General features: G+C 61.4%; 4 protein-coding genes across 9 annotated transcripts in view; 2 read left to right on the forward strand and 2 right to left on the reverse strand.

The window, feature by feature from the left end:
- Nucleotides 1-52: 52 nt before the first annotated feature.
- EME2 (essential meiotic structure-specific endonuclease subunit 2) lies at nucleotides 53-3,436 on the reverse strand. Its single transcript, XM_025369432.1, has 8 exons — nucleotides 3,190-3,436; nucleotides 2,823-2,959; nucleotides 2,343-2,435; nucleotides 1,558-1,649; nucleotides 1,282-1,375; nucleotides 1,008-1,123; nucleotides 687-876; nucleotides 53-605 (listed from the first exon to the last, which is right to left on the reverse strand). The coding sequence occupies exons 1-8, from the start codon at nucleotides 3,434-3,436 to the stop codon at nucleotides 435-437; spliced, it is 1,140 nt and encodes a 379-aa protein (XP_025225217.1). The 3' UTR covers nucleotides 53-434.
- An 80-nt stretch (nucleotides 3,437-3,516) lies between these two features.
- On the forward strand, nucleotides 3,517-4,760 carry MRPS34 (mitochondrial ribosomal protein S34). 2 transcript variants are annotated; one of them, XM_025371534.1, is made up of 3 exons: nucleotides 3,517-3,865; nucleotides 3,993-4,035; nucleotides 4,119-4,760. In XM_025371534.1, the coding sequence occupies exons 1-3, from the start codon at nucleotides 3,545-3,547 to the stop codon at nucleotides 4,430-4,432; spliced, it is 678 nt and encodes a 225-aa protein (XP_025227319.1). In that variant the 5' UTR covers nucleotides 3,517-3,544; the 3' UTR covers nucleotides 4,433-4,760. The 2 variants fall into 2 exon arrangements, with proteins under 2 accessions (XP_025227319.1, XP_025227320.1); XM_025371535.1 differs by having other exon boundaries at nucleotides 4,140-4,760.
- A 175-nt stretch (nucleotides 4,761-4,935) lies between these two features.
- NME3 (NME/NM23 nucleoside diphosphate kinase 3) lies at nucleotides 4,936-6,316 on the forward strand. Of its 2 annotated transcripts, none has more exons than XM_025371518.1 (5): nucleotides 4,936-5,160; nucleotides 5,241-5,371; nucleotides 5,487-5,588; nucleotides 5,663-5,775; nucleotides 5,890-6,316. In XM_025371518.1, exons 1-5 carry the CDS (start codon nucleotides 5,115-5,117, stop codon nucleotides 6,005-6,007), a joined length of 510 nt encoding a protein of 169 aa, XP_025227303.1. In that variant the 5' UTR covers nucleotides 4,936-5,114; the 3' UTR covers nucleotides 6,008-6,316. The 2 variants fall into 2 exon arrangements, with proteins under 2 accessions (XP_025227303.1, XP_025227304.1); XM_025371519.1 differs by having other exon boundaries at nucleotides 5,065-5,160; nucleotides 5,663-5,767.
- Nucleotides 6,317-7,239: 923 nt separating this feature from the next.
- The window catches only part of MAPK8IP3 (mitogen-activated protein kinase 8 interacting protein 3), a 61,662-nt gene continuing 41,182 nt past the window's right edge, over nucleotides 7,240-27,719 (reverse strand). For 2 of the 4 annotated variants that reach the window (XM_025371012.1, XM_025371011.1), the window contains exons 9-32: nucleotides 18,999-19,010; nucleotides 18,156-18,173; nucleotides 17,131-17,188; nucleotides 16,615-16,767; nucleotides 15,832-15,913; nucleotides 14,221-14,351; nucleotides 13,970-14,026; nucleotides 13,695-13,865; nucleotides 12,957-13,083; nucleotides 12,553-12,648; nucleotides 12,304-12,462; nucleotides 11,476-11,641; nucleotides 10,496-10,678; nucleotides 10,229-10,418; nucleotides 10,025-10,144; nucleotides 9,870-9,950; nucleotides 9,703-9,770; nucleotides 9,375-9,523; nucleotides 8,936-9,107; nucleotides 8,752-8,865; nucleotides 8,562-8,600; nucleotides 8,292-8,471; nucleotides 8,044-8,193; nucleotides 7,240-7,967 (exon numbers count right to left, since the gene is read on the reverse strand). In XM_025371012.1, the coding sequence (XP_025226797.1) occupies nucleotides 7,846-7,967; nucleotides 8,044-8,193; nucleotides 8,292-8,471; nucleotides 8,562-8,600; nucleotides 8,752-8,865; nucleotides 8,936-9,107; nucleotides 9,375-9,523; nucleotides 9,703-9,770; nucleotides 9,870-9,950; nucleotides 10,025-10,144; nucleotides 10,229-10,418; nucleotides 10,496-10,678; nucleotides 11,476-11,641; nucleotides 12,304-12,462; nucleotides 12,553-12,648; nucleotides 12,957-13,083; nucleotides 13,695-13,865; nucleotides 13,970-14,026; nucleotides 14,221-14,351; nucleotides 15,832-15,913; nucleotides 16,615-16,767; nucleotides 17,131-17,188; nucleotides 18,156-18,173; nucleotides 18,999-19,010 (2,798 nt within the window). In that variant the 3' untranslated portion in view covers nucleotides 7,240-7,845. The remainder of the gene's footprint in view (nucleotides 7,968-8,043; nucleotides 8,194-8,291; nucleotides 8,472-8,561; nucleotides 8,601-8,751; nucleotides 8,866-8,935; nucleotides 9,108-9,374; nucleotides 9,524-9,702; nucleotides 9,771-9,869; nucleotides 9,951-10,024; nucleotides 10,145-10,228; nucleotides 10,419-10,495; nucleotides 10,679-11,475; nucleotides 11,642-12,303; nucleotides 12,463-12,552; nucleotides 12,649-12,956; nucleotides 13,084-13,694; nucleotides 13,866-13,969; nucleotides 14,027-14,220; nucleotides 14,352-15,831; nucleotides 15,914-16,614; nucleotides 16,768-17,130; nucleotides 17,189-18,155; nucleotides 18,174-18,998; nucleotides 19,011-27,719) is intronic. The other 2 variants (XM_025371010.1, XM_025371013.1) reach the window with 2 other exon arrangements.

Raw genomic sequence — 27,719 nt, forward strand, 5'->3', positions numbered from 1 at the left:
CGAGCATCCTGGGCCTTCTCCCAGGTTTCACTGCCCCCAACATCCTCAGGAGTCCCCTACTGCTGCTGGCTGAGGGTGCCACACCCCAAGCCTCCAGGTGGCAGTGGGGCCCTGGTGCTGCCTTCTGGCCCCTGCCAAGTGTGTGTGTGTGTGTGTGTGTGTAGGGGGGCACACAGCCCTGCTGCTGAGCTCCCCTGTGGCCCGTGTGTCCAGGACTCAGCACAGGAACCACCAGCCATCTGCCAGCCAGAAGCCCCTCTTCTCATCCCAGCTACCTAAAACTTCCCCTGCAACCACCCACCCTCCCCGAGGTCAGACCTGCTCAGCCAGAGGCTGAGAACCCAACCCACGTATGGCTGGGGTCCTCCCCCACTGCGCCAGGGTATCTGGTCTGTCCCCAAGGCTGCATGCTGTCCTGGTGGTCCCATGTGTGGTCAGGAGCCCAGGTCCAGCAGGAGGTCGGGGTTGGCCGTGGTCAGGAAGAGGCAGATGCGGCGGGAGAGGTCAGGCCCCACCCTGCGGGGACGCCCGCCTTCACTGGGCAGCACGGGGAGGTCAGCCAGGAGGCCCATGCGCTCCTGCTCTGTGCTGCAGGCCTCGAGTGCCTAGGGGCAGACAGAGGTATGAGAGGGTGCCTGGGGACTGGGCCTCTGCACCTGGAGGGGTTCGAGGAGGGAGGGGCCCACCTGCTGCAGAAGGCGAGGGGAGGGGAAGGCTGTGACCACCGCATCGGCCACGGCTGGGCTGACTCGACTAAACTGCCTGATCTGCCTCCGCCAGGCCCCCCGCAGCCCTGTGCCATCTCTTGCCACCGGCTCGCCAGCTGCCCAGCGCCCTGCTGTGCAGAAGGAAAAGGCCTGGGATTCCCGGTACTGCCTGGGGACAGGGAAGGACAGGGAGAAGCCTTTTAGAACCTTAGCTGAGCAGCTCCCCAGAGGCCGGGGAGGCACCGCCACCACCTTGAGGTGATCCTGCCCCCTGCCCCCTTCAGTCCAGGTGTCACGCACTTGAGGGGACACTGGGCGAGAGCCTTGGTGATGGCGCACACGTGCTGACTCAGCTCCTGCCACGAGGCCACCAGTAGCACGTCCAGGTTTGCCCAGAGCTGCAGGAGCACCAGGGCCTGGGGAGGAGGCAAGCTGGTGGGCACGAGCCAGAGGAAGGCTCTGCGGGACACAGCTGATAGCTGCACCATGTGGCATGCTGGGAACCAAACCCAGCCAGCAGCCCAATCACCGGGACCCAGGCCACCTGACTCACCCAGCTCAGACAGGCCCTCACCTCTTCCACCTGTGGCCAGCCGATGGCCACCTCGGCACCGGCCACCTTCGGGCTTTCCGGCTGCTGTGTCCCCGGGGCAATGTGCTGGCGAGACCTGAACAGAGGTGACCATTCCTCCCTGTTCCCCATGGGGCCTGCCCTGCCCGAGCGTGGCCTCTGCCAGAGCCCACCTGGGGAAGTGGGATCAGCTATGCCACAGCAACCCCAGAAGTGGGCCCACCTCCCCTGAACCCCCATCCCAGCCACTCCTGCTGTGGGCATGAGAGTGAGCGGTACCACAGGTAGGCATCCAGCCCGATGACAGCCAGGTGGGACCGCGCGGTGGTCTCAGGGGAGATCCAGGGCACCCAGCGAGTTGGGCCAGAGATCTGAAGATGAGAACGTGTGGCACAGTTGTTCACAGGAGGCTGCGGCTCAGGGCCATGGGCCACCAGGCCACAGCTGGTTTGCAGAACAGCAAGCCTGAGAAAGAGCCAGTGGTGCCCAGACGAGCCTGTTCTGTTACCCCTTCTGAGAAAACCAGCTCTGTGCCTCCCACGATGCCAAGGCAGCTAAGGAGACCCCTGGAGTGGCTGCCTGGGCACATCTCAGTTCCACTGAACCCCTCATCCCGGTCCACCTCTGTATTCCAGCCTAGCTTTAACCTAGCACAAAGCAGGGGCTTGAGAGACTCATCCTTGGACACAGGGACCTGGCAGGGGGTCTGGCCTAACCCCATGCTGCCTGGTGCAACAGCACCTGAGCACTGCTCCTTGCAGGCAGGGGCCGGGCTGTCTGCTGTCAGAGGATGAACACAGCCCGCCTGCAGCCTACTGCCCAGACCCCGGCCTCCTGGCACTTCTCAGGACCCTCTAGGAGCAGCTGTAGCCTCCACAGGTACCCAGGAGTTTTCTCCATCTCACCCTAGAAACCTCCACGGTTTCGGATCAGAGAGGAATCCTGGCCTGCCCCATGCCCCCTCCAGCCCCGTCTACAAGGGCAGGGACCGGCAGCGCAGGCGCCTCCCGGCTGGGAACCCACCCGTCCTAACTGGAGACGGACTACTGCCACCACCCGAGCACCTGGGTCAGTGTGGCGACGCCCTGCAGAAACTCCTCGGGGTCCAGCAGCAGCAGGAATTCCTGTTCATCTGCAGCCCACACTTCAGGAGGCAGCTGTGGGGACATGGAGACGCGCTGCTGCCTGTCTCAACCCCGGGTGCCCCAGGGGCCCTGCCTGGGCAGTCTAGCAGCAACGCGGTCCGTGGCCCCAGCCAAGCCCAGGACCTGACAGGACTGCTCTACAGAAGCCCAGGTCAGGTCTCTGGGGCCGGCAGGAATCCTGACCACAGCCTGACTCCGGCCGGAACCTTATCCAGCCAGCTCGGCTCTTTACCAGCAGAACGGCTTGGGCACCCCCACTTTCCGTTCTCCATCCGTGGTTTACCATCCGCGAGACGCGCACCGCCCAGGGCAGCTGCCTCAGGGACAGCTCCAGGACTGAAATCGCGGAAGCAAAACAGCCAACTCGGGGCTGGCCCTCGGGAACCCGCGAGCACTCACGCTGCGGGGGCAGGGGTCGGGACTCGCTCGGGTCCACCGCAGGCTGCGGGCCGGGCGCTGGGGCTCGATGCGGCACTCGCAACCCAGGGCCTCCAGGGCCTCCATCAGGACGTCGGCACCAGCGTCTTCCAGGATGGCTGGGACCAGGGGAGAGGAGCGCGGTCACTGCTTCCCTCCACCCTCGCGAGCGCCCTACCTGGGCGGGGGCGCGGACCCGGCAGTCTGCTTTCGGCACAAACCCCCGACTGGGAGGCGCGCCGGGCCCCGGGACCCTCGGCGCGCGCGCCCCGCCCCGTCGGACGGAGGGCGCCGCTTGGCGGAGAAAGGCCTTTCCTACCCCGCGCGTGGCCCGTGCCCTCCGCCGCACCTGGGTCCACGCACACCGCCAGGCGCTTCAGGACCTGCTCCGGCCGTAGCAGCCGCAACGCCTCGGCAGCCGCCCTGCGCTCCCCTGCTGGGTCCCGGGCTCTCGGGGCGGCCTCCGAGCCGGAGGGGCCCTCAGCGTCGGAGTCTGAGATCTCCCAGGTTGGAGGTCGCCGCTGACCGCTCCCGCCCCGTCCCCGGCCCCGGCCCTGGCGAGAGACCCCCGCCCTCCCGGGTCCAACCCGCGCCATGGCCGGACCGACTTCTTTTTCGCTTCCGGCCGCGCCCGAACACTTTAGCCTGGGACACCGGCCTCTTCCGGCGGCTTCCGGCCGCAGCGCTGAAGACGCGGATCCGCCATGGCGCGGAAGAAGGTGCGTCCGCGGCTGATTGCGGAGCTGGCCCGCCGCGTGCGCGCCCTGCGGGAGAAACTGAACAGGCCGCGCGACTCGCAGCTGTACGCTGTGGACTATGAGACCCTGACGCGGCCGTTCTCTGGACGCCGACTGCCGGTCCGGGCCTGGGCCGACGTGCGCCGCGAGAGCCGCCTCTTCCAGCTGCTCGGCCGCCTCCCGCTCTTCGGCCTGGGCCGCCTGGTCACGCGCAAGTCCTGGCTGTGGCAGCACGATGAGCCGTGCTACTGGCGCCTCACGCGGGTGCAGCCCGATTACACGGCGCAGGTGCGTGCACCCCGTCCGCACCCCGCCTCCCCTCCTCCCTGCAGGTTTGCGGGTCTGAGGCTCCCACCTCCTGATCTCGGGGGCCCAGAGCCTTGCGAGCTGACCTCGCTTCCCTCTGGTTTTGCAGAACTTGGACCACGGGAAGGCCTGGGGCATCCTGACCTTCAAAGGTAAGGCTCGGGAGAGCTGGTGGAGAGCTGGTGCCCGGCAGTTCGATGCCGACCACCGACGGCACAGCAAATGTGTGTGCAGCACGCCTCTTTTCCTTCATCAGGGAAGACGGAGAGCGAGGCGCGGGAGATCGAACACGTCATGTACCATGACTGGCGGCTGGTGCCCAAGCACGAGGAGGAGGCCTTCACCGCGTTCACGCCGGCGCCGGAGGACAGCCTGGCCTCCGTGCCGTACCCGCCGCTCCTCCGGGCCATGATTCTCGCAGAACGACAGAAAAATGGAGACACGAGCACCGAGGAGCCCATGCTGAATGTGCAGAGGACACGCATGGAACCCTGGGACTACCCTGCAAAACAGGAGGACAAAGGAAGGGCCAAGGGCACCCCCGTCTAGAATGCCAGAACCAGCGGGTGGCCTGAGGGGCTGTGAGGCAGCAGGGATCTTGTTGATGAAAGAAACCGTCTTCGCGTTACACCCGAGTCTGCCCCTCGGAGCTGGGAGGTCACCTTCCGCGACGTTTTCTGAGGATCTGCATTTTAGTGGGGAGGGCTGGGGCAAATCGCCACCTGTGTTTTTCCTCTGGCCCTGCTGCCCCCACACCAACTCCGCAGGCTCACGCTGGGGAAAGCGGGAAGCGCTAGCCCCCCTTCCCCCATTAGTGCTCTCTTTGCCTGGATCCTGGCAGAAGCTATGAAAGGGAATAAAGACAAAAGAAGTACCCCGGGTTGCGGTGTCTGCGCGCTGTCTTTAGGACCGGGGAGAGAAGGGCTGACGTTGTGGTCTTGGCCCCGGCCGGGGGGCGGGGGCTCGGGCGGTGCGGAGCAGGGCGCCGCGTGGGTGGAACCACCTGGGCGGGTTGTAGGGGATACAGTTAGTGTCCGAGCCACTGGAGGAGACTTGGCCTCTGCAGCTGCCCTCTGGCCCCCCACGGCTGCTGGGTTCCGGGGTGCAAGTGAAGCAGCCTCCCTGCGTGCGTCCGCGGAGGCCGCCGCGCCGGGACCAGGTCTCTTTAAGCGCAGGCCCCGCCCCGGGCGCCGCCGCCCCGCCCCGCGGAGCCCGCGCCCGCACCGCCATCATGATCTGCCTGGTGCTGACTATCTTCGCCAACCTCTTCCCCGCCGGTGAGCGGAGCGGCGCGGGCGGGGGGGGTGGGCGGCCGGTGCTGGGCCGGTCTGACGCCACGTCCCCGCCTGCCCCGCAGCTTGCACCGGCGCACACGAGCGCACCTTCCTGGCCGTGAAGCCGGACGGCGTGCAGCGGCGGCTGGTGGGCGAGATCGTGCGGCGCTTCGAGAGGAAGGGCTTCAAGTTGGTGGCGCTGAAGCTGGTGCAGGTGGGGGCGCGGGGCGCGGTGAGCGAGCGGGGGCGCGGTTTGGGGGGAAGGGGGGCGGGGACCTGGGGACGCCTGGGTGCCGGGGGCGGGCGCAGGCGGCCTGACCCTTCCGCAGGCCTCCGAGGAGCTGCTGCGCGAGCACTACGCCGAGCTGCGTGAACGCCCGTTCTACGGCCGCCTGGTCAAGTACATGGCCTCCGGGCCGGTGGTGGCCATGGTGAGTGCCCGGGAAGCGGGCGGACGGCCCCGGGACCCCACCCCTGCGTGATACCGCCCCCGTCCCCCGCACAGGTATGGCAGGGGCTGGACGTGGTGCGCACCTCGCGGGCGCTCATCGGGGCCACGAACCCGGCCGACGCCCCGCCCGGCACCATCCGCGGGGATTTCTGCATCGAGGTTGGCAAGTAAGGCTCGCCCCGGGAACGGGCCCAGCCCCGTCCGGCCTCCCCCAATTCGGCCCTCGTGGGACCCGTGCCGGAGCTCTCCTTCCCGCGCTCACGCGCGCCTCTTCCGTTCAGGAACTTGATTCACGGCAGCGACTCGGTGGAGAGTGCCCGCCGCGAGATCGCGCTCTGGTTCCGCGCAGACGAGCTCCTGTGCTGGGAGGACAGCGCCGGGCACTGGCTGTATGAGTAGCCCGGCAGGTGCGCGTCGCAGAGGCTCTGACACCCCAGCCTCCTCCAGGGCCCAGGTAGCCGGGCTTCTGGCACCACCCCGCAGCGCTTGGAACATCCACCTGTCAGGACGTTGCATCGAGGGTGGCGCGGGCCTCTCCAATCCCTGGCGTACAGGGCTTCTTGCCCGAGGAGCTGCTCTAGGAGCCTGCGCGGCTCGTCTGGAAACGTGCCAGGACACTGTCCTGGTGCCCAGCCCAACATGGTCCAACGTTTCTTTTTGTAATAAAGTGAAGTCCTCGTTTTCGTGTCGGTTTGGGTCCAGAAACAGACGTTTATTACATACAGAGCAGATATGTGGGTTTGCTTGCAGGGCCAAAGCCTGAGGAGAATCGTCACCCCTCCCCCAGCCGCACCACTGCTCAGCCCGGAGTCACTTCGAGATCCTAGGGGAACAGACGAGGGAGCAGACATACATCACAGTGGAGGTGGCAGGGATGGTGGGGAGAAGCCAGCAGCGCAGTGGCTGCAGCCCACGGTGGCCAGCGGGGCTTGTGGGGCAGCTCCCCAAGATCTGTGCTTCTCTGGTTGGGGGTGGGTGCGGGGGCTGGGCTGCCCTCATCAGGGCCTCCCAGACGGGAGTGCAGTGGGCCTGGAAGGTAGGAGTAGGCCAGCGAGGCCCGGCTGGACAGGGAGAGCAGTCCAGGGTGGCCTCTGCCCGCTAGAGGTTTGGAGTCGGCTGGGGGCGGCTCCATCCTCAGCCCCATGGGCCTCTGCTTGGTGGCCTCTTGCTCCCGGGGAGCAGACCACAGCGGGCAACCCTAGGCACTTAGTAGCGTGTCTGGGAGCTGGGCTCCTTGGAGCCCCGTGCAGGAGGCAGGCCCCAGGAGCACATTATCCCCCATCAACCTGAGGCTGAGCCTGCGTCCTAGGACTGAACCCGGAGAGGCCAGGGGCCTCCCCTTCTTCCTGAGGCCTGGGCCTGCCCTGGCAGCCTGAGAAATGCCACCCTGGGGGCTTCGGGGAGGGACAGGACTCCAAGGCCCACTCCTCCAAGGTGAGTCTTCTGCCCAGGCAGAGCCTGGGGGACACGGCGAGAGCCTGCCCGCGTGGGCAGGATGGGGTAGCAGTCTCTCTTCTCAAGCAGCTGCCCCAGGGAGCTGGGCCTCGTGCTTTCATGCCAGCTCCCTGGGCAGGGGACAGCCGGGGGGGGGGGGGGGGGGGAGGGGGGGGGGGGGGGGGGCAGGGAGGGGATAGAGGCTTGAGGACGGGGAGGCCCCAGAGAAGGCCGGCTGGGGTGCAGGCACCTGGGCAGCCCGAGGCCCACCTCCCTGGGCAAAGGCTAGTGCCTGGCCCAGCTCCCCTAGGCAGAGTGAGGGCCCGGGAGGCAGGGTGGCCCCATGAGCAGCATGCAGAGGTGGGCCCAGGGCAGGCAGCCTCGGCGGTGGGGAGCCCCTGCCTCCTCCAGGGGTGCTGGGGAGTAGGAGGCCCAGGGTGGAGCCAGGGCCACCTCGGGTCCTGCCTGCGCTGGGCCCAAGGTGCCCTGGACTTGAGGACTCTGGGCTGGAAGCTGGCCAGGAGCCGCCCGGGAAACTGTCCCGAGAGCATCTTCCCCTCGGGTGGAAGCACCCCTCCCCTTCTCCTCCCAGCTGACTGGCATCCCCGCACTCCCTGCCCACTGGAGGGGTGATGGGCATCCCCGCACTCCCTGCCCGCTGGAGGGGACCAGACTCAGGTGAAAGCTGCAGGTTGAGAGGTTAGAAGAGGGGCGGCGGCGCCTGGCTGGCTACCCCGCAGGGCAGGCGGGGGTCAGGTGGTCGGGGGTCCTATGTACAGGTTGGGCCAGGCAGGGCAGCGGCCTCACTCGGGGGTGTAGGACACCTGCCACACGATGATGTGACTGCGCTCCGCCTTGGACAGCACGGGCTTCACCTGGCTTATGTCCCCTGTGCCCTCCTCCGTCTCGTCGTCCTCTCCGTCTCCTGCAGGCAAGGCAGCAGAGTGAGGGCCAGGCTCCCCCCGCGCCCAACCTCAGTCCCGTCCCTGGGCCCCGCTCACCAATGCGGAAGTCGATGTAGCCCTCCCCACCGCTCAGCACCAGCACGTTCCGCAGCTTCTGACCCTCGGCCTCCGAGGCAGGGGCAGCTGGCCCAGGGCCCTCAGCTGGGCTGTCCAGCACACTCCCGTTCAAGGTGGCCAGCACGTTCCCTGGGATGGCAGAAGCGATTCAGGACAGTGGCCTCCTGGGGGAGGCAGCAGCCACTGGCGTGCAGGGGATGTGGATGGCAGGAGGGGCCCAGCCTCACCTGGCACCGAGACAAAGAACTTCACAGCATCGCGGTGCCCGTGGAAGCAGAGCTGGGCCTGGGCCATGGAACAGTAGGGGATGAAGCTGCTGGCCGCCCTGTCACTGCTGTCATCGCCGTACACGTGGATGATGCCCCCGGGACGGGCGCCCTCCCCAGAGGTGGGGGATGTCTTATTGGCTGCAGGGAGAGAACCCAGAGGCGCTGAGCCCGCATACAGATGGAGGGTGGGAGAGGCTCCGTGGGGGGACAGGAGGTGGCTGGGCTTACCTCGGAGCCCCAGGAGCTGGCCTCGGTGCAGGACCACAGCTGGGGACACAGGAGGAGCATGGGAGAAGAGGAGAGTGGTCAGCGTAGGGGCAGCAAGGCACCCTCCCAGGTGGCCCTGCAGAGCCACCCCCGGGAACCCATGGACACCTCTGGCAGCACCACTGCCCCTGCAGACGTGCATGCCACTCACTCTCTGTCAGGGGGATGGAGATGACCACTCCGTTGCCGGTGCCCACCCAGAGCCGGCTGCCCGCGACAAGCAGGGCTGTGATGCGCACGAAGGAGAAACCCAGTTTGCCGGTGCCTGTGGGGGGAGAGTGGTCAGGGCGGCTGGCCTTGAGCCCCCCGCCACCCCATCTGGCATGGCCCCTCACCCAGCATCTTGCTGACGTAGGGCTCAATGTCCACGTCCTGTAGGTGCTGGTGCGTGTGTGCGTGGTAGAGCCGCAGGGTGGAGTCCAGGCGGATGGACACCCATACGCCATCGCCGATCCACGCCAGCTGCCGCACCTGGCTCTCCCGCCGCGGGTGGGCGTCAAATGACTTCTGTGGAGTCATGGTTGCCCATCAACAGGGCTGGGGAGAGGAGAGGAAGTGGGGAGCCCCAAACCTGCCACAGCCCCAGGGCCACCTATAGCCCCCTCAGATCTCCTTCTTTGCGCCTGCTTTGTGCCTGTTCGAGCCTGACTCATAGGCGGTATAGGGAGGATGGGACCCACATAGGGCTTTGTGGACTTCTGTATGGAAGGTGCCGGAGAGCTGCTGGCTGGCAGGAGCCTCTTCCCCTCCCTGGGGCCCCTGGCCAGCACTCGCCTCAATCTGCATGGTCTTGGGCTGGATGACGTGCACCTTGTTCTTGTAGCCACACCACACGCGGTCGTACACAACAGCCATGCAGCGGATGGAGTGGTGCGGGTGGCCCAGGTCCATTAGGTGATAGTTGCTCAGATCCCACTGGCCATCTGGAGGGAGCCCCGAACACCTGCTCAGGCCTGGCTGGGCCCCACCTCTGCTCAGGATATCAGGGGTTGAGATACCCACTGCCAGGCTAAGGAGAGGCCTGGAACCCCAGGAGTCCCTTGGCTAAACACTGCCAGGGCCGTCAGCTGCCACCCACACACCCCGTGCTGCCAGGCCCCACCTTCACCACGGTGGAAGATGGCCAGGGTCCCGTCCGCCAGAGCCACCAGCACACGGCCTTTGACATGCCTGAAACAGGAATGCAGTGAGCCTGGTTTGGGCCAGGCTGTGCAGGCCCCCTCCGCCCTGTTCCCCCGTGACGCCCGGCCCTCAGCCTGGGTCACCCACACCAGGCTCAGCACGGAGTCCTTCAGCTTGATGGAGTGCAGGCACTTCTTCCAGTTGGCCACAGCCGAGTGCACGTAGAGCCTGTAGAAAGAAGTGGCAATGGGCGAGGGACTCACCCAGGACCCTCCCTCCACCTTGCCCTGGGCCCTTCCTACCAGCCGTTCTGGGCTCCCAGCCACATGGTGGGTGCAGCACTGCTGCCTGCTCCCGTGGGGTCCCCGCTGGGCTCCGGCTCTGGTTGCGTGCTGCTGCTGTCAGGTTCTGGCCCATTCTCACTGCAGGAAGGACGGTGGCTCCAGGGGGGCCAAGACCCCTAGGCCCTTCCCACCTCTGCAAGCCTCCCCTCCGCTCCTGCTCACCTGCCAGGCTGGGGGCCAGAGGATGGGGTGGGGGCCGGGTCAGTGAAGACGTGCTCTGTGAGAGGCCCGGGCCGCAACGTGGCCGTCTCTGGCTCACTGGGCCCAGGGTCTGGCACCTCTGTAGCCTCTGTGGCCTCCTCTGTGGACTGGGACGGGTTGACCTTCCCGTTGGCGATGGCGGCCGCCTCCCCTGTGTTAGGAAAGGTGAGCTTGGGCTGGGCAGAAAGGTGGGAAGGAGGGGATGGGGGAAACGCGCCCAGGACTCACCCTGCCCCTTGTCTAGCACCGGGGTGTCCCCTCGGGAGGAGCAGTTGCTCCGTGGCACATTGCAGCGGGTGGCACAGCCCACCAGGGTGATACCGGCCAGCACGCCGTCCACGCCTGGGTCCTCTGGGTTCACATCGCTGTCCAGGAACATCTCCCCGGGGGGGTAGTCGCTGTCGCTGGCCGCTGGGGAGAGGGACGGCCCATCAGCCTGTGCTGGGGAACCCACTACTGCAAGGGTGTGCCCAGCACTCATACAGGGGCAGAGGGAGCGGGAGCTGGCCTCCCACTCTCCCAGCAGACCCAGCTTCCACACATGGCTCCACCCACAGCCCACCCAGGACCCTCTGCCTGCAGGCCTGGGACTCCAGCAAGCCTGCTCTGTTGGGCGGGCCCCTGGGCCAGGGGAGCTGAGAAGTAAGACCCTGGTCCTGGGAGCAAACAACTTGTGATCCTGTGGCAGACCCTCAAGAACCCAGACGGCCCTGTGGTTTCACACCAGAGACCTGGCAGAGCCCTCAGCACCCCTTTGTCCTCCCAGTGTTGGGGCTGGCCCAGAACATCACAAGGTTACTGCTCACAGGGGTGACATGAAGCTCCTCACCCACACCCCCTTAGCCCCTGGTGAGGCCGTGAGATTTCGGCCCGACTGGAGGTTTCACATTCAGCATGAGAAAATGTTTTCCTGTGGTCCTGGAGTGATGCTTCAAGCTGCGGGCCATGCCTACCCCTCGCCCTCTAACCAGGTGAGCGTGGGGTCCCGAGTAGGTAGGAAGAAGAGGCCGAGGCCATTGGGAGCTTCCTCCCAGAAACAGGGCCCAGGGCCTCACTTGACTGGGTGTCGCCCCTCCCACTGTCCACTGCCATGTTCCCGTGTCCACAGGACACCCCGAGAAGGTGGGTGCTGTGTGGCTGGGCTTTTACTTAGCTTGCTAGTAAAAGGGAGTGGCGCCCAAGTGGAAACGCCCACTCCAGCCGCTCACCAGGGATGCTGGAGATACACAGTACGTGCGCGTTGCAGACAGTGAACTGGTCCACCACGGTGCCCGGCTGGTTGGCGTCGATGATCACCACCTTGCTGGTGGTCAGGGTGCTGGTCAGGATCCACACCCGGCTGGAGGTGGCGTCCATTTCAGGGAGCTCCTTGGCCTGTTTCAGGGCACGGGATCAAGGTCAGAGCCCGAGCTTGAGGCTACCCGGCAGCAGCACGGGGCCATGGGACTCCCAGAATCTGTCAGGATCCAGCCTTAACTGTAGCTTGAGGGGACATGGCTGTCCTTTCCTGGGGCCAGAGCAATGCGGACTCAGGACTGCACTCTAAAGCGCTTGCATACATAGTTTCGTCTCCACAGAGGAAGCCGCTGAGCTCCAAGAGGCCCAAGCTGGGCCATAAAACTAAGCCTCCGACCACTTGGAAGCAAGCTTGGCCACTCCAGGCCACTTGGGGGGTCGGGGAGAGGGAAAGGGAGAGGAGGGGAGGGGGAGGGGATGGGGGAGGGGGAGGGGAAGAGGGCCCACCCCAGCCCCATTCCCAGCCAGGGGACCGAGACTGCTGGATGGCACTCGGAGAGGGGAGGGGAGGGCCGCCCCAGCTGCAGCCCCATTCCCAGCCACGTGGGCCAAGATTCCTACTGAAAACCCAGAAGGCGGCTCAGTCCTGGGGAGGGAAGACACTGCTTCCCGCAGTCCAGGAGCCCCTGTGCCGCCCTGCTTCCGGGTGCTGTCCTGTGTCTCACTCCCAGCATGCTCTGCAGCTGAGGTGTCCTGAGACTCAGCCAGGGAGGGTGCCCGGTGGCCTCCGCCATACTCACCTTCTTCTTCTCGGGAGACCCGTGGGCGCTCTTGGGCTCACCGTCTCCTTCGCGGTCGCAGGTCAGGGGGTCGCGGCCTGGCGCTGGCTTGACTCCATTCCCACCGTCGTCCTCATTGGGCCTCCATCCGCTCAGGTTGACGCCCGCAGCACACCACAGCTGCAAGGGCAGGGCCGGGGTCAGGTGTCACCGGCGCTCCCCAGCCTCCCGCCTGCCCAGCCGGCCTGAACGGGGTCCTCGCCGGCTCACCTTCATGGTGGGGTCCTTCTCCACCAGAGGGCGGCAGTACACGGGCACCGGCACGTTCTTCATCCGCGTGTCCTCCTGGCCCCCGTTGGGACTCAGCTGCAGGGAGCAGGGAGGCGCTATGGGCACCAGCCATGGCTCCTACCCATCCATCCAGAAACCTTAGGCCGAGCTGCCAGCTTCTGGCGGCAGAGCCACCTCAAGACTGGAGGCAGGTGGGGGCGTGGGAGCCGCAGGGCTCCTCCTCCGACCCTCCAGACCCCTGCTCAGGAGGCTTACTAGGACCTGCCAGGCCCCGCCCCTCCCCCCTCCCACACCCGGCACTGCCCCGCCCACATAGCCCCGCCCCTTACTCACGCCCCGCCCCCGCGGGGCCCCGCCCTGTCCCCGAAGCGCCCCGCCCGCACCTGCTTGTACTTGGCGGGCAGGCTCCAGCCGCAGGCCTGAAGTCGGCCGTCGTCGTTACGCACGTGCTCACGCACCTGGCGGTACTGCTCGCGCTTCTGCTCTCGACGGGCGGAGGACGTGCAGTCGCTGAGTGGAAGAATGATGGGTGATGTCTCTGTCCAGGGTGAGCAGCAGCCGAGCAGCAGGCACCCACAGTGCCCCAGGCTTGCCCTGGGGGAGGTCACGGCAGGGAGGCCCATCCTCGCCTTTTCCCGGCCACCGAGTGCCTAGCTAGGGAGGGTGGCCTTCCCAGCACCGGGTATGCCCCTGGGCTTGGAGGCCACAGCTGGCACCTGCTCGACCCAGAGGCTGCTCTTCGGCCACAGTCACTGAGGGCTCCACAGACCGGGACCTGGAGTGCCGCCAGGGCACAGGCGCGGCCAGCGCTGCACATACGTCTGAAATGGCTCCTTGCTGCAGAGGCCACCGTGGAGCCCAGCGCAGCCCCATGACTGTTGGTGTGCACAGCCTCTGCCAAGGGACATCCTGAACCAAACACTGCGGAGCCAAAGCAGCCCAGCTCCCCGCTGCAGGGAGGGGCAGGCAGTGTGCAGGGAGAGGTCACGACCCCTGGCATGTGGCCAGCAAGGTGGAGGCTGCCCTCAAAGTCCTGCTTCAGGTCCTGGAGGGGAGGGGCCTCAGGACAGGGCCTCCCCAACCCTACTGCAGGCCACTAGTGGGGACCATGGGACACTCACTCATCAGGGAAGAATTCCAGGGGCCGGCTGCCCGCCGAGATCGGGCACATGGCATGGCTGCGGCGCTGGCTGAAGCCGGCCGTGGTAGGCGACTTGTAGTGGATATTCACCGAGGGGTAGGGGCGCTTGGCCGGAGGGGGGCTGGAGGAGGAGCTGAAGAGGCGGCTGAAGCTGCCGGAGGCACAGGGAGGTGAGGGGTGGGCAGAGGACCAGGGAACTTCCCTGCCCCTTCCCCTGCAGCTGCTGCCCACACCCCCTGGGGGCCCCCAGCTTACAACTGCCAGATGGTGGACTTCTTCTTCTCCTGGACGGATGGGTGCTCTCGGGATGCTCTGCGGGGGAGGGCATAGGGAGCAGCCTGCTAGCACCCTCACGCCTCCCTTGCCTGGCACTCTCTGGGCTCCCACCAGGAAGCACCCAGCACCCTTCAGTCCCCCCAGAAGACAGGGAGGTGCAGAGGAGGGAGCTGTAGTTCTGCCATCAGGGATGACCCCACAGCCCTTCCTGGGGTGGCCGCAACTCCCACCTGATCATCTCGGTCCACCGCACAGCCTCCTGCAGCTCCATCAGCCGCTCCTTGTACTGGTTCCGCTCCATGAGCACACGGGCCATCTCTACCCGCGTGAAGCGGCGGCGCTGGGCCATGGGGATTTTGTCCTGTGGAAGGGAGAGGCACAGAGGCTCAATCAGCCAGCCTTGGAGGCTGGGTCACACCTGCTTCCTCCTGGGGTGCCTCCACCGGGGCAGGGTCGTGGCCTCCAGGTATAGGTGGATCTCAGTACCAATTTCCTGCAGATCCTCAGGCAAGAAGCAGTGTGGAGGGGTGTCAGCAAGGGGGGAGGGGAACCCGGAGTCAGCCTGACCCTGCCAGGGCTGCCAGGACATGCGTGAGAGGCACGATGTGGGTGACTTTCCCTGCATGTCCGTGGAGGCCCCAAATGCCTCAGGTGAGGTGCAGGTGGGACTGCTCCAGTGTGAAATGAGTAGATGGGACGCTCTAGGAAGGGTCCAGCCGGCTGAACACTTTGGGTTCTGACAGACCCACATGGGGTCTGTGGTCTGCTCCCCTACCCAGGGCTGCTCAGCAGAGCTGCCAGGAAGTGAGGAAGTGTGAGTCCCTACAGGGCCCCTGGCACTCAGCACTCTGTGCTTGCAGGTGCACGTCCAGGGGCACAGGCCGTGACAAGGGGCAGAGGCCCAGGACCGGTGGCACCCTCGGCTCATGCAGGAGAGGCTGTTGGGGGGACGTGACTCGCCTTCCACTTGTGTTTCTCCTAGACCGTGGGGAGTGCGGGGTGCACGGGATGGCCCGAGACATACAACCTCACTTTATCGTCACCACGGCCCCCAGGTGACTGAGCTAGTGCAGGTGGCGCCGGCATCCGCCCTGGGGCCGGGCCTGCTCTCCTTAAGGAAGGAGGCCAGGGGCCCACTGACAGGCAGTGCTCCCTCTGGCCTCTCCCCTGGAGGGGGTGGTGGTTCTAAAGGGGAGGGCTGGCAATGCCCAGGCAGCAGAGAGCCTGCCCGAGGGCCTCCTGGGCTCCTCAGGGGTGGGGTAGGTCCTGAAAAGGGGACAGCAGGTGACTGACTTGGAGCACTGGCCAGGCTGCGGAGCCAGGGAGACCCGCTTGTGACTATACAAAAGGCATGCACTAGGACTTGGTGCTGACAGGTGACCGGCATCCTGCCAGGGATGTGGTCCTGCCCAAGGGCCTGGTTCTGATTCTATGTGGTCTCGGGAGTGGGGCAGCAGATGATGCCGTTGGGGTCAGGTGTTACCCAGGAGGGGTGGGAGAGCTGTCAGCCCAGAAGAGCAGGCGAGTCCCCAGGACCCCGCCTGGGCCCCCTGCCTGTGCCCCCAGCCCTGCATGTGAATAGTGGATACTGATTCTGTACAGACAGAAGGGCCGGTGAGTCCCCAGGAGCTGCCCCCCATGCCCATGCCCTGAGTGTGAATAGTAGGATATACGGTGTGTGAATAGTGAAATGTACTGCCTGTGAATGCTGAATGGTGACTGCCCTGCCTGTGACTGGTGAATGGTGACCGCCCTGCCTGTGATTGGTGAATGGTGACCGCCCCGCCTGTGACTGGTGAATGGTGACCGCCCCGCCTGTGAAGAGTGAAGAGTGGATGTACCGATTCTGTACAGAGATAGCTGCTTACATCCTCCGCCTCTTCTTTGGGTTCACGGCGGGCAATGATGGCCTCGGACTTCACTCTGCGGGAAAGGGAAGGAGGTAGGGAGGGTGAGGGCCTCCGGAACACACAGCGGGCAGTGCCCGCCCCGAACTTGTGTCCTTGTCTCTGTGCAAAGCTGGGGGCTCTCCCCACAGGGACCCCCGCAGCAGCTATCTGATTTAGGGCCCTGAACGCTTCTGCTGGTTGCCTGGGGGCAGGTGGCCCTGCGCCACTGCTGCACGAGTACCCTGAAGCCCAGCCTTCCGTCCTGGCTGCCTGGGAATGCAGAGGAGGGTGAAGCACAGGGGCCCTGGCTTGGCAAACCCAGAGCAGATCTGGGTCCCTTCTTGGGCAGAGGCATGGTCTCGGGGACCCCACATGTCCTCTGCCCATCAGAGAAGGGCTGGAGCCCCAACATACAGCTCTCCAGGGACCGTGGCCAAACCTTGGCTGATCAAAGGGCTGGAGGAGTGGGATGGTGGGAGCTGCAGCCGAGCCCCACATGACGCCGTGCTGGGAAGGCACACACGAGACAGGCCCAGTGTGCGCTGTAGGAGGCTCAGGAGGAGACCACGGCCCCATTCGGCTAGTTGGGGTGGAGTGGCTGTGAGCTGGAGCTGGGGGTAGGCAGGCTGTGCACAAAGCCACTCGGGCTGGAGAGCAGGCACTGGAGGAGGCAGGCACTCCGGAACCCTGAGGCTGGGGTCCCTCTGTGACCAGCTTTCCATGCCCCACCCTCACCTTTTCAGTTCCTCTTCCAGCTCCTTGATGCGGTTTTCCAGCTTGACTTTGGCCTGCTTGGCAGCCTCTAGCTCGCCCCTCAGCACCTCCTGCTCCCCGGACAGCTGGTCGACCTTGGCAATCAGGTCATTCTTCACCACATTCAAGGCATTTCTTGGAAAAAGCAGAAGGATGGGAGCGCTGCGAGCGCGGCATACGGGTACGTGAAGGGGCCTTCCCGGGGCGCCTGCACTTCTGCCCTGGAGAAGGCACAGCCTGGTCAAGAAGGTGGCTGAATGGGAGACCGTATCCCTATCTGAGCTAAACTCCACAGTCAGCCTCGTTAGAGGCTCCTGGAGATAAGCTTCCTAAAGAAACCAGGCGGAGCCCTGCTTCAAGTTCCTCCCGCCCCAGATGAGGACAGCTGCTGGCGATGGAGTCAGGTCCTCCCCAAGGCGCCCTCTGGCCCAGCTCACTCTCCAGCCCTGGTGAGGAGGGCTGCCTCAGCCCCACCACACAGGAGAAGGGCACTCTTACTTGGTTTCCAGAAGCTGTGAGTTTTCCAGTAGCAGATTCCCCACTTCTTTGCCCATTCCTGAAACAGAAGGTGTGGAGGTTTCACCTAGGCCCTTCGAGACAGGACCCTGATGCCGCCGCACCTGCCTCAGGGCAACGCTTCTGAAGAGGGTAGCTGGCTGGGGGTGACGCCCGATCTGCAGGGAGCAGGGGCCATGAAGGGCGGGGCTTACGCCGGGCCCAGTCTGCGCACAGAGCAGGCTCCCAGGCCTTGGGGTGGTTCTTGTGTCCGACCAATGTCACAGGCCGGCTGGCCGGATGCAGGCCCCTGAATGGCCGCTGTGCCGCCACCTCAGAGCCCTCAGCAGGTCCGTCACCAGGCAGGCCCTCTCAGAGCCACCACCCTCAGGCGAGTGATGTTGGAGCTGTGGTGAGGGGACAGGTGGGCGAGGAGAGGCCTGGCCCTCATGGCAGGGCCAGCAGGGCTAGGATGCAGCGATGGGGCGCGGCTGTGAGGACAGGGCTCCCTGGCTCCCTGGCAGGACTGATGGCTCCTCTACCACCAGGCCCCAAGTGGACCTGGACTGAGCTCCCTGCAAGCATGCCCCAGAAACCCCAAAAGGATGGAAAGAAACTCCAAGGTCCTGCCCTCCCACACACTCCCCCACTGTCTCCGTAGTCAAGAGACAGCATCACACGCCTCTGCACCTGGACTCAGGGGTCCTGCCTGCTGTCTCTCTTATGACCTCCTTTGCCTCAAACATGGGCCTTCCTCCCCATAGGCAGGGTCTGCCCTGCACTTTTGGGGGTTCAGAGAGGCTGGGGCTGCCCTCCTCGGGCCTTCAAGTCTGTCCCTTGGGGGAAGTTGCCACCTCCCACAGCCCAGAGGCAGCCTGGACAGAGCGAGCTTCACCCAGGGCTGCCCCCCTGACCCCGGCGGCCCCAACACCGTCCCCATCATGCAGAACAAAGCAAACAGCTCATGAAGCAGGAGACCATGTGGGGGTGGAGGAGCGACGCGCGCTGGAGCGGGGCCTCAGCCTTACCAAAGAAATCATCGCGCACTAGGGAGCCGTCCCCGTCCCACAGGAGATGGGCAACCAGGGCGGGAGGAGAGGGAGAAAGGGAGAGAAGAGAAGCGCGTTAAGCCCGTGTGGAAAGCAGGCTGGGAGGAATTCAGAGCTGGGTCTGCTGGGTTAGGGTGGGTGCAGGAGGGAGTTAGAGGGCAGGAGATGGGATGGAGCCAGCTACTCCTTCTGGAAAGTTTATCCTTGGGGTTCCATGAAGACTACCAGGCCAACGTCACCTGTGGGCAGACAGCTAACAGCTCACCCCAAATGCTGGGCTGGGTGGGGCTGAGGACGGAAGGCACCCCGTGGGAACAGGCTGTGCCTGGAGGCTGGGGGGCTGTACCTGGACAGCCTCTGAGTGGTCCACCCCGCTCTGGGTGGGGCCTCGGAGCTTCCTGCTGTGCGGCCAGAGAGCAGGACTCAACCTGTCCACCCAGGTGGGGAGGGGGCCCCGGGCTGGGCTTGGTAGGGGCCTCAAGGACCCCTGACTTCTGGGGTGTGCCTGACAGTAGGGGAGGCCCCAGAGCTGGCCTTGGCCATGTCCCGTCACTGCTGTGCGTCTCAGGGCTCTGCAGGCCTTCAGAAATGGCCCGCGGGGGACTCCTCAGGCAGGGGGGGTTGGATATCCAGGTCATTGTCAAGTGGCTGGTGGAGCAAACTGAACAAGCTTCCGAGCGGCGGTGGCTGCGAGCAGAAGCACAGGCGCTGCGGCGACGTTGGGGGCAGTCCACACAGCCACGGTGACGGGATAGCTCGGGGCGTACCCCGTCCACCCACTCCCACCCCCACACAGAGGGGAGACAGGAGAGAGATACTCACCTGAGAACTCCCCTGGCGTGTCCAGCGAGGCACAAAGAAGCAGGGGGAGGAAGGGACAAAGGTCAATTAGTGACTGGAACACAACAAAATAAAGAAATGCTTATTACAGAAAACCCAGCAACGCTTTGGCCACTCCCATGTTGCAGGGCAGGAGAGAACAGGAGCAGCCTCCAGCAGGTCTGGGTGCCCTGTGCCCCCGGGCAGAAGCCTGCAGGGAACGGGGCCCAGGCGCCGTGGTCCAGTCCAGGGCTGCGTTGCTGACCCCTGACCCTAAAGCCTGCTTCCCTCTGCTCCCATCACCCATCAGGAGGGCAGGCCCCCTGCAGCCCCCACGATGCAGGCCTGTGTAGAGGAGTGTGTGTGTGGCAGGGTGTGGCAGGTGCCCAGCCTCCAAAAGCCCCCCATCGTGGGCGAGGGAGAGAGTGGTGCGGGAGACACTGCAGATGCAGGCCTGGAGCTGGACTCCTGGGCTCCTGGGTCAGCCTGGGTAGGGCAGGACCTCGGTGAAGGATGACTGAAGACAGCGGGAGCAAGGGCCGCAGGGTGGAGGGCGGAGAGAACACGCCAGAAAGCAGAGGAGGGGTGGGGAGCATGAGGCGGGCGAGGCATCCTCACTGGGTCCCGGCCCCCGCCCTGCACGGGAGGCTGGCAAGGGAAACGCTCTGCGGGAGACACCATCAGAGGCGAGGACGCGGTTCCGCTCTATGCGGGAGACACCAGCAGAGGCGAGGACGCGGTTCCGCTCTATGCGGGAGACACCAGCAGAGGCGAGGACGCGGTTCTGCTCTACTTGGTTGTTTCACACAGAAAGGAGAACGGCGTGGAAAAGTCACTTGATCTGGATGACAAAAGGGTTGTTTGCTACAGGAATTCCAATAATAAGGCAATTTCCAGGCAAAGAGCAGATGTCCTTCTCTCTCATCTCGGCTTCTCAGGGCAACCGCTGCTAACGGCCAATATTCTCCTCTCAGGTTTCCTTCTAGATAAGCAACAGGTTTCAAAGAACAAAATCGGGACCACATTATCCATCTCTCCGGGAGACTTCCTGCGTTCCACTCAGCAATGTCATGGGACACTCCTGTGCTGAGGTTCCTGGTTGCCTTTATTTTTTGAGACGGGGTCTCACTTTGTTGCTCAGGCTGGAGTGCAGTGGCACTATCATAGCTCACTGCAATGTCGACCTCCCAGGCTCAAGAGATCCTCCCGCCTCAGCCTCCTGAGTAGCTGAGTCTACAGGAGCATGCCACCACGTCCGGCTAATCTTTGTGTGTGTGTGTGTGTTTTGTTGTTGTTGTTGTTGTTTTTTAGTAGAAATGAGATCTCACTATGTTGCCCAGGCTGGTCTTCAAGTCCTGAGCTCAAGCAGTCTGCCCACCTTGGCCTCCCAAAGTGCTGAGATTATGGGTGTGAGCCACCGTGCCTGACCCTGGTTCCTTTTTTTCTTTTTTTTTTTTTTTAGATGGGGTCTTGCTCTGTCACCCACGTTGGAGTGAAGTGGCGCGATCTCGGCTCACTGCAACCTCCACCTCCCAGGCTGAAGCAGTCCTCCCCATGAGCCTCCCAAGTAGCTGGGGCCACAGGTGCGCACCACCACGCCCAGCTAAGTATTTGGTAGAGATGGGGTTTCACCATGTGGCCCAGGCTGGTCTCGAACTCCTGAGCTCAAATGATCCACCTGCCTCGGCAGGCATGCGCCACCACCCCTGGCCTGGTTGCTTTTAATGCCCTGTCATGTTTCTCTATGGGAATATCTCATCATCTGTCACTGCACCTGCTCCCCCGAGACTTGGTGTCCCTATGTGTGGGCTTGAGGTACTTTTCAGCCCTGTGACTGCCCGACTGCTCCCTCGAAGTCTGCACCTCCAGCTGCTGCTGCACCGCCACTGCCACCCGCCAGTGCTCAGTGGGGCTGCACCCATCACCTCTGGCTGGCGTGTAGGGCAGCACCTGCTGCACCCTAGACAGCCTCGATTGTCTTATTTTCAATCCTTTAGGGAAAAAGTTTTCTTGATTTTCTCTTTATTTCTTTATTATTTCTGAAATTGAGCATCTTTTCAGATGTTTATTGGTATAGCTTGTAAATTTCCTTTTTCTTTTTTTTTTTCTTGAGAAAGAGTCTCACTCTGTCACCAGGCTGGAGAGCAGTGGTGCGATCTCGGCTCACTGCAACCTCCACCTCCCGGGTTCAAGCGATTCTCCTGCCTTAGTCTTCTGAGTAGCTGGGACTACAGCATGCACCACCATGCCTGGGGAATTTTTGTATTTTTAGTAGAGACGGGGTTTCACCATGTAGGCCAAGATGGTCTCGATCTCTTGACCTCGTGATCCGCCTGCCTCGGCTTCCCAAAGTGCTGGGATGACAGGCGTGGGCCACGATGCCTGGCCAAATTTCCTGTTTTATCTTCTGACAATTCCTATTGTACTTGGCTTCTTTTCTTTCTTTTTTTAATCGTCAAGGACTTGCTCTGTTGCCCAGGCTGGAGTGCAGTGGTGCGACCACGACTCCCTGCAGCATTGGTCTCCAGGGCTCAAGCGTTCCTCCCGCCTCAGCCTCCTGAGTGGTTGGCATGATTCTCAGGTGATACACTAAACTCAACTTGAGCTAAAATTCACTCCAGCTATGTCTGTGGCTGCTACATGTGTGCACCACAATGCCTGGCTAATTTTTGTATGTTTTTGTAGAGAGGGGGTCTCCCTATGTTGCCCAGGCTGGTCTCGAATTCCTGAGCTCAAGTGATCCTCCTGCCTTAGCTTCCCAAAGTGCTGGGATTACAGGTGTGCGTCACCGTGCAGGCCTTTATTTTAATTTTAATGATATCTCCATCATTAGCCACAGTTGTCATTATTTTCCTTTATGGCTTTGGTCACATAGAGGGGCTCAGATTATGAAAATATTCTCCAATATCCTTTTCCAGTTATTTTTTCTTTTCTTCTTCTTTTTTTTTTTTTTTTTTTTAAGACAGAGTCTTGCTCTGTCACCCAGGCTGGAGTGCAGTGGTGCGATCTTGGCTCACTGCAACCTCCGCCACCTGGGTTCATGCAATTCTCCTGCCTCAGCCTCCCCTGTACCTGAGATTACAGGCATTTGCCCCCATGCTCAGCTATTTTTTTTTTTTTAATTTCTAGTAGAAACGGGGTTTCACCATGTTGGCCAAGATAGTTTCGATCTCTTGACCGCCTCAGCCTCCCAAAGTGCTGGGATTACGGGCGTGAGCCACCGCGCCTGGCCCCTTTTCCAGTTCTACTATCCTTTGTTGCCATTCTTATTTTTCTGAGACAGGCTCTTGCTCTGTCCCCCACGCTGGAGTACAGTGGCGCAATCATGGCTCACTATATCCTTGAACTCCCAGGCTCAAGTGATCCTCCCACCTCAGACTCCCAAGCAGCTGAGACCACAGGTGCCAGCATGCCTGGCTCCATTCTGTTGTCCTCGTAATTGTGTGCTTAGATCTTTAATCCACCTGGAAATCACTGCTGTTTACGGGGAGATCAGGCTTAGACTTCATTTTACACAAGCAGCAGCTAAGGCAGTATGTTTACTGGCTCATCCGCCCGTTTTCCACGGTTTGAGATGCCACACTTGTCACACATAGATGGATTCCCCATGGCTCCAGGTCTGTCTTAGCTCTTGCTCCTGAGCTCATGAGCTCGTATCGCAGGTTTGTTGCTGCCTGCCTCAACTGCCACGGTTTTATGTGGAATCCTGCAAGCTTGTTCTCTCCCCATATTTTCTGGGATATTCCCACATGTTTCCTCTACTGGACCAACTTCAGATCCATTCACAGAGTTCCAGAAAAATCTCCAACAAGCATGGGGGTATTTTTACTGGTAATGAATGGATTCCCGTGGAAACGGTGGGCTGCCTGTGACGTCAGCAGACAGCTCACAGGGTGTGTCTTCAGGTCTGGGCACGTGGCATCACCCTCTGCGCGTACGGCTTCTTTTATGTCCTTCAATGGTGCTTCCGAATCTTACACAGGCTTGTCTTTTCTCAAGGTTATTTGTGGCTATTTTCTTCTTCTTTTTCTGAGACGGAGTCTCGCTCTGGAGAGCAGTGGCATGATCTCAGCTCACTGCAACCTCCACCTCCCAGGTTCAAGCGATTCTCCTGCCTCAGCCTCCTGAGGAGCTGGGACTACAGAGCCTGCCACCACGCCCGGGTAATTTTTGTATTTTTAGTAGAGACGGGTTTCACCATGTTGGCCAGGGTGGTCTTGAACTCCTGACCTTGTGATCCGCCCGCCTTGGCCTCCCAAAGTGCTGGGATGACAGGCGTGAGCCACCGCGCCCGGCCTATTTGTGGACAGTTTCTATGTCTGCCTACTACGTCGGTGGAATCTCTCCTCAGGGCCGCCTTGTCTGTGCAGAGCAGAGTGGAGAGAAAGATCAGCTGTGCGGATTCCAGATTCTAGTTCAGCAATGCAGGGCACGTAGTATAACTTCTCTGATTGTTAGTCATTTGTAAAACAGAAAAATAAGTTCCTCAGTGCATATTTGCTATAAAATTCCCACCAGATAGTGTGGTAATAGCTGGTACAGCTCCCAGTACCAGCCATGTGCTCAGTGAGTATTAATTCCCTTACTCCCTATTACGCCATTTTTTTTTTTTTAGACAGAGTTTCACACTTGTTGCCCAGGCTGCAGTGCAGTGGTGCGATCTTGGCTCACTGCAACCTCTGCCTCCTAGGTTCAAGCAATTCTCTTGCCTCAGCCTCCCGAGTAGGTGGGATTACAGGTGCCTGCCACGGTGCCTGGCTATTTTTTTTGTATTTTTAGTAGAGATGGGGTTTCACCATCTTGGCCAGGCTGGTCTTGAACTCCCACCCACCTCGACCTCGTGACCCACCCGCCTCGGCCTCCCAGAGTGCTGGGATTACAGGTGTGAGCCACTGCGCCCAGCCGGTCCTATTATGCCAATTCTAAGACATACATTTTTTCCTATGTTAACATTTCTGAAATGTCAGTGGGTCTTAAACAATCACCGTCACATTATAGTTTAATTTGCAGCAGTTTTTTTCTTTCTTTTTTTTTTTTTTTTGAGACGGAGTCTCGCTCTGTCGCCCAGGCTGGAGTGCAGTGGCCGGATCTCAGCTCACTGCAAGCTCCGCCTCCCGGGTTCACGCCATTCTCCTGCCTCAGCCTCCCGAGCAGATGGGACTACAGGGGCCCGCCACCTCGCCCGGCTAGTTTTTTGTATTTTTTAGTAGAGACGGGGTTTCACGGTGTTAGCCAGGATGGTCTCGATCTCCTGACCTCGCGATCCACCCGTCTCGGCCTCCCAAAGTGCTGGGATTACAGGCTTGAGCCTCCGCGCCCGGCCAGTTTTTTTCTTTCTTGAAGATTCCTAAAATAATGGTATGTGGGGCTGGGCGTGGTGGCTCACACCTGTAATCCCAGCATTTTGGGAGGCTGAGGTGGGTGGATCACAAGGTCAGGAGATGGAGACCATTGTGGCCAACACGGTGAAACCCCGTCTCTACTAAAAAATACAAAAAATTAGCCAGGCGTGGTGGCGGCGCCTGTGGTCCCAGCTACTCAGGAGGCTGAGGCGGGAGAATGGCGTGAACCCGGCAGGTGGAGCTTGCAGTGAGCCGAGATCACGCCACCGCACTCCAGTCTGGGCAACAGAGCGAGACTCCGTCTCAAAAATAATAATAATAGCAATAATAATAATAATAATAATGGTATGTGGGCTGGGTGCAGTGGCTCACACCTGTAATCCCAGCATGATTTAGGAGGCCAAAGTGGGAGGATCACTTGAGCCTAGGAGTGTGAGACCAGCCCTGGCAACACAGCAACAGCCCACCAGTATAGGAAAAAAAAAAAAGTCTTAAAATGGGTGTTGTCTCAGATTCGATGGAATACAACAGATGCCCAACCTGGGCTCTTTTCATTTCTCCATCACCAAAGGAATTCAGAGTAAAAATGCTGAGGGAGGCGCAGGGCCGCCACGTAGGCACTGGATGGAGGGACATTGCCCTCCACCTGCTGACTTTGGGCAGAAGCAGCTTCCGTCACGTGCAAAGCGGATGTGTTTCTGAAATGACGCTCTTTCCCAGATCCGTGCAGGTCCCAGGCTCTCCCCTGCTTGGCAGCCTCACGAGGGCGTACTCCTTTCCCTGCTGTCTTCAGGAGTTCGTGCCCGTTCTGCAGCTGAGCTGGACATGGGGCAAGGCCCCGGGCAAGTTGATTAGGGCAGAGGGCACAGGTCCCCGCTTGTTCGCCCATCCTGGTTGCCAGAGAGCAGGCTCCTCTGTTTCAAAAATGTTCCATCAACAGATTGCAGCAGCAGGAGGTCCCCACTCCTCAGGACTGCCTGACTTTTTCTTTTCCTGTCTCACTCTGTCGCCCAGGCTGGAGTGCAGTGGTGTGCTCACAGCTCACTGCAGCCTCCACCTCCCAGGCTGAAGTGATCTTCCCACTTCAGCTTCCCAAGTGGCTGGGACGTACAGGTGCACACCACCATGCCTGCCTAATTTTTTATAAAATGTTTTGTAGAGATGGGGTCTCGCTATATTGACCAGGCTGGTCTTGAACTCCTAGGCACAAGTGATCCTCCTGCCTTGGCCTCCCAAAGCTATGGGATTATGGGTGTGAGTGACTGCCCCTGGCCTCCCTGCCTTTCTTATACACATTATGTTTAAGGCTCTGGAAAGGCACCAAAAGGTCTGTTACTCCCAAGAGCAGGCTCTCATGCCAGCCTGAGCTCGGCGGTGCCCAGACGACCAGCACCCTGAAGAGTAGGGTGGCAGAGCCCAGAGTGCACAGAGAGCATGGAACGCACAGTGACTCACGGCCTCCATCGTGGTACGAGAAAAGGACTGCGCCAGGGTCTCATGGGAAAGCAGGCTCCTGGCCAGTGCCCTCTAGGTGGGCGCTGCAGGGGGTGGCTGTGCAGCAGGGCGAGGCAGCACAAAGGCCACGGGCTGAGCACAGGGTACCACAGCAAAGACGGTGGGCTCATGTGCAGGCCACAGAGTCCCTGGCTGGTGAGGAAGCTGCCAATCCTGGTCATCTCTTGGAGCCAGGCGGGGGTCAGAATGTGGCTGGAGCACGATTCACAGCCCCCCAAGGTGGAAAGCACCAAGCAGGGGCCCATCAGGGCAAACAGATGAGCACAGTGTGGTCCGTCCATGTGATGGGTGCTACTCAGCAGTGAAAAGCCAGGAAGCACTGACACACTGCAGCTGGGATGGACCTTGAAGACGTGACGCAAGGTTAAAGAAGCCAGGCAGAAAAGGCCCATTTCTGTGAAATGTCTGGAACAGGCAAATCTACAGAGACAGAATGTGGATTTGTGTTTGCCTGTGGCTGGGGAGGCGGGGAGACAAAGTGACTGCTAATAGTCACAGGGTTTCCTTTTGGGGGTGAAAATGATGTGACTTTAAACACCGAGCGTGCTAAGACCCGTCGGACTGTACACCGTAAAGGAATGAATTACATAGTGCGGAATCTCATCTCATTGGAGCTACCGAATAGCACAGACCTGGCTCGGAGTTAGGGCTGCTGTTCTGGGTCGGGCCTGTCTGGGTTGGCCCTGCGTTCAAGTCCGAGCTCTCACCGCCATCTCACCCTCCCTGACCTCAGTGTTTTTTTGAGACAGAGTCCCTCTCTCTGTCATCCAGGCTGGAGTGCAATGGCACGATATCGGCTCACTGCAATCTCCGCTTCCTGGGTTCAAACGATTCTTCTGCCTCAGCCTCCCAAGTAGCTGGGATTACAGGAGCCCGCCACCAGGCCCAGCTAATTTTTTTTTGTATTTTTAGTAGAGACAGGTTTTACCATGTTGGCCAGGCTGGTCTCAAACTCCTGACCTCAAATGATCCACCTGCCTTGGCCTCCCAAAGTGCTGGGATTACAGGTGAGCCACCATGCCCGGCCTCAGTTTCTTCATCTACAAATGGGGACACTAGCAGAGGGACAGCTTGATGCTGCAGTAAGGACCGACGGTGGCCGTGCCTGTCAGTGCTGCCACCCATGGAAATAAGAATACTGCCCACAATGAGAAGGGCAGCTGCAACCTGACACTGTGTGTTCCACGTACACGTGTGTCATACATCTGAGGGCCATGGTGCCTGGTAGGGTGTCACCAAGACATTACAACAATCGGCCGGGCACAGTGGCTCACACCTGTAATCCCAGCACTTTGGGAGGCTGAGGCGGGCAATCACGAGGTCAGGAGATTGAAACCAGCCTGACCAAGAAGGTGAAACCCTGTCTCTACTAAAAATACAAAAATTACCTGGGCATGGTGGCGGGCACCTGTAATCCCAGCTACTCAGGAGGCTGAGGCAGGAGAATCGCTTAAACCCAGGAGGTAGAGGTTGCAGTGAGCCAAGATCACGTCACTGCACTCCAGCCTTGGCCACAGAATGAGACTCCGTCTCAAAAAAAAAAAAAAAAAAAATCATCATAGCGTGGTGGGGGCATTCCCTCTGGTTTTTACTCTCTTCTTGGCATTTTCTGATATTATTTAAATGTTACTATAACCATATATCATTTTCTCAAAAAATAAAAAAACAGCTAAAAAATATACATTATTGGCCGGGCATGGTGGCTCATGCCTGTAATCCCAGCACTTTGGGTGCCCGAGGCAGGTGGATCACCTGAGGTCAAGAGTTCCAGACCAGCCTGGTAAATATCGTGAAACCCCGTCTGTACCAAAAATACAAAAATTATCTGGGCATGGTGGCGGGTGACTCTAATTCCAGATACTTGGGA

Source organism: Theropithecus gelada, chromosome 20 (genome assembly GCF_003255815.1).
Source record: "Theropithecus gelada isolate Dixy chromosome 20, Tgel_1.0, whole genome shotgun sequence".
In the NCBI taxonomy this organism is placed as follows: domain Eukaryota; kingdom Metazoa; phylum Chordata; class Mammalia; order Primates; family Cercopithecidae; genus Theropithecus; species Theropithecus gelada.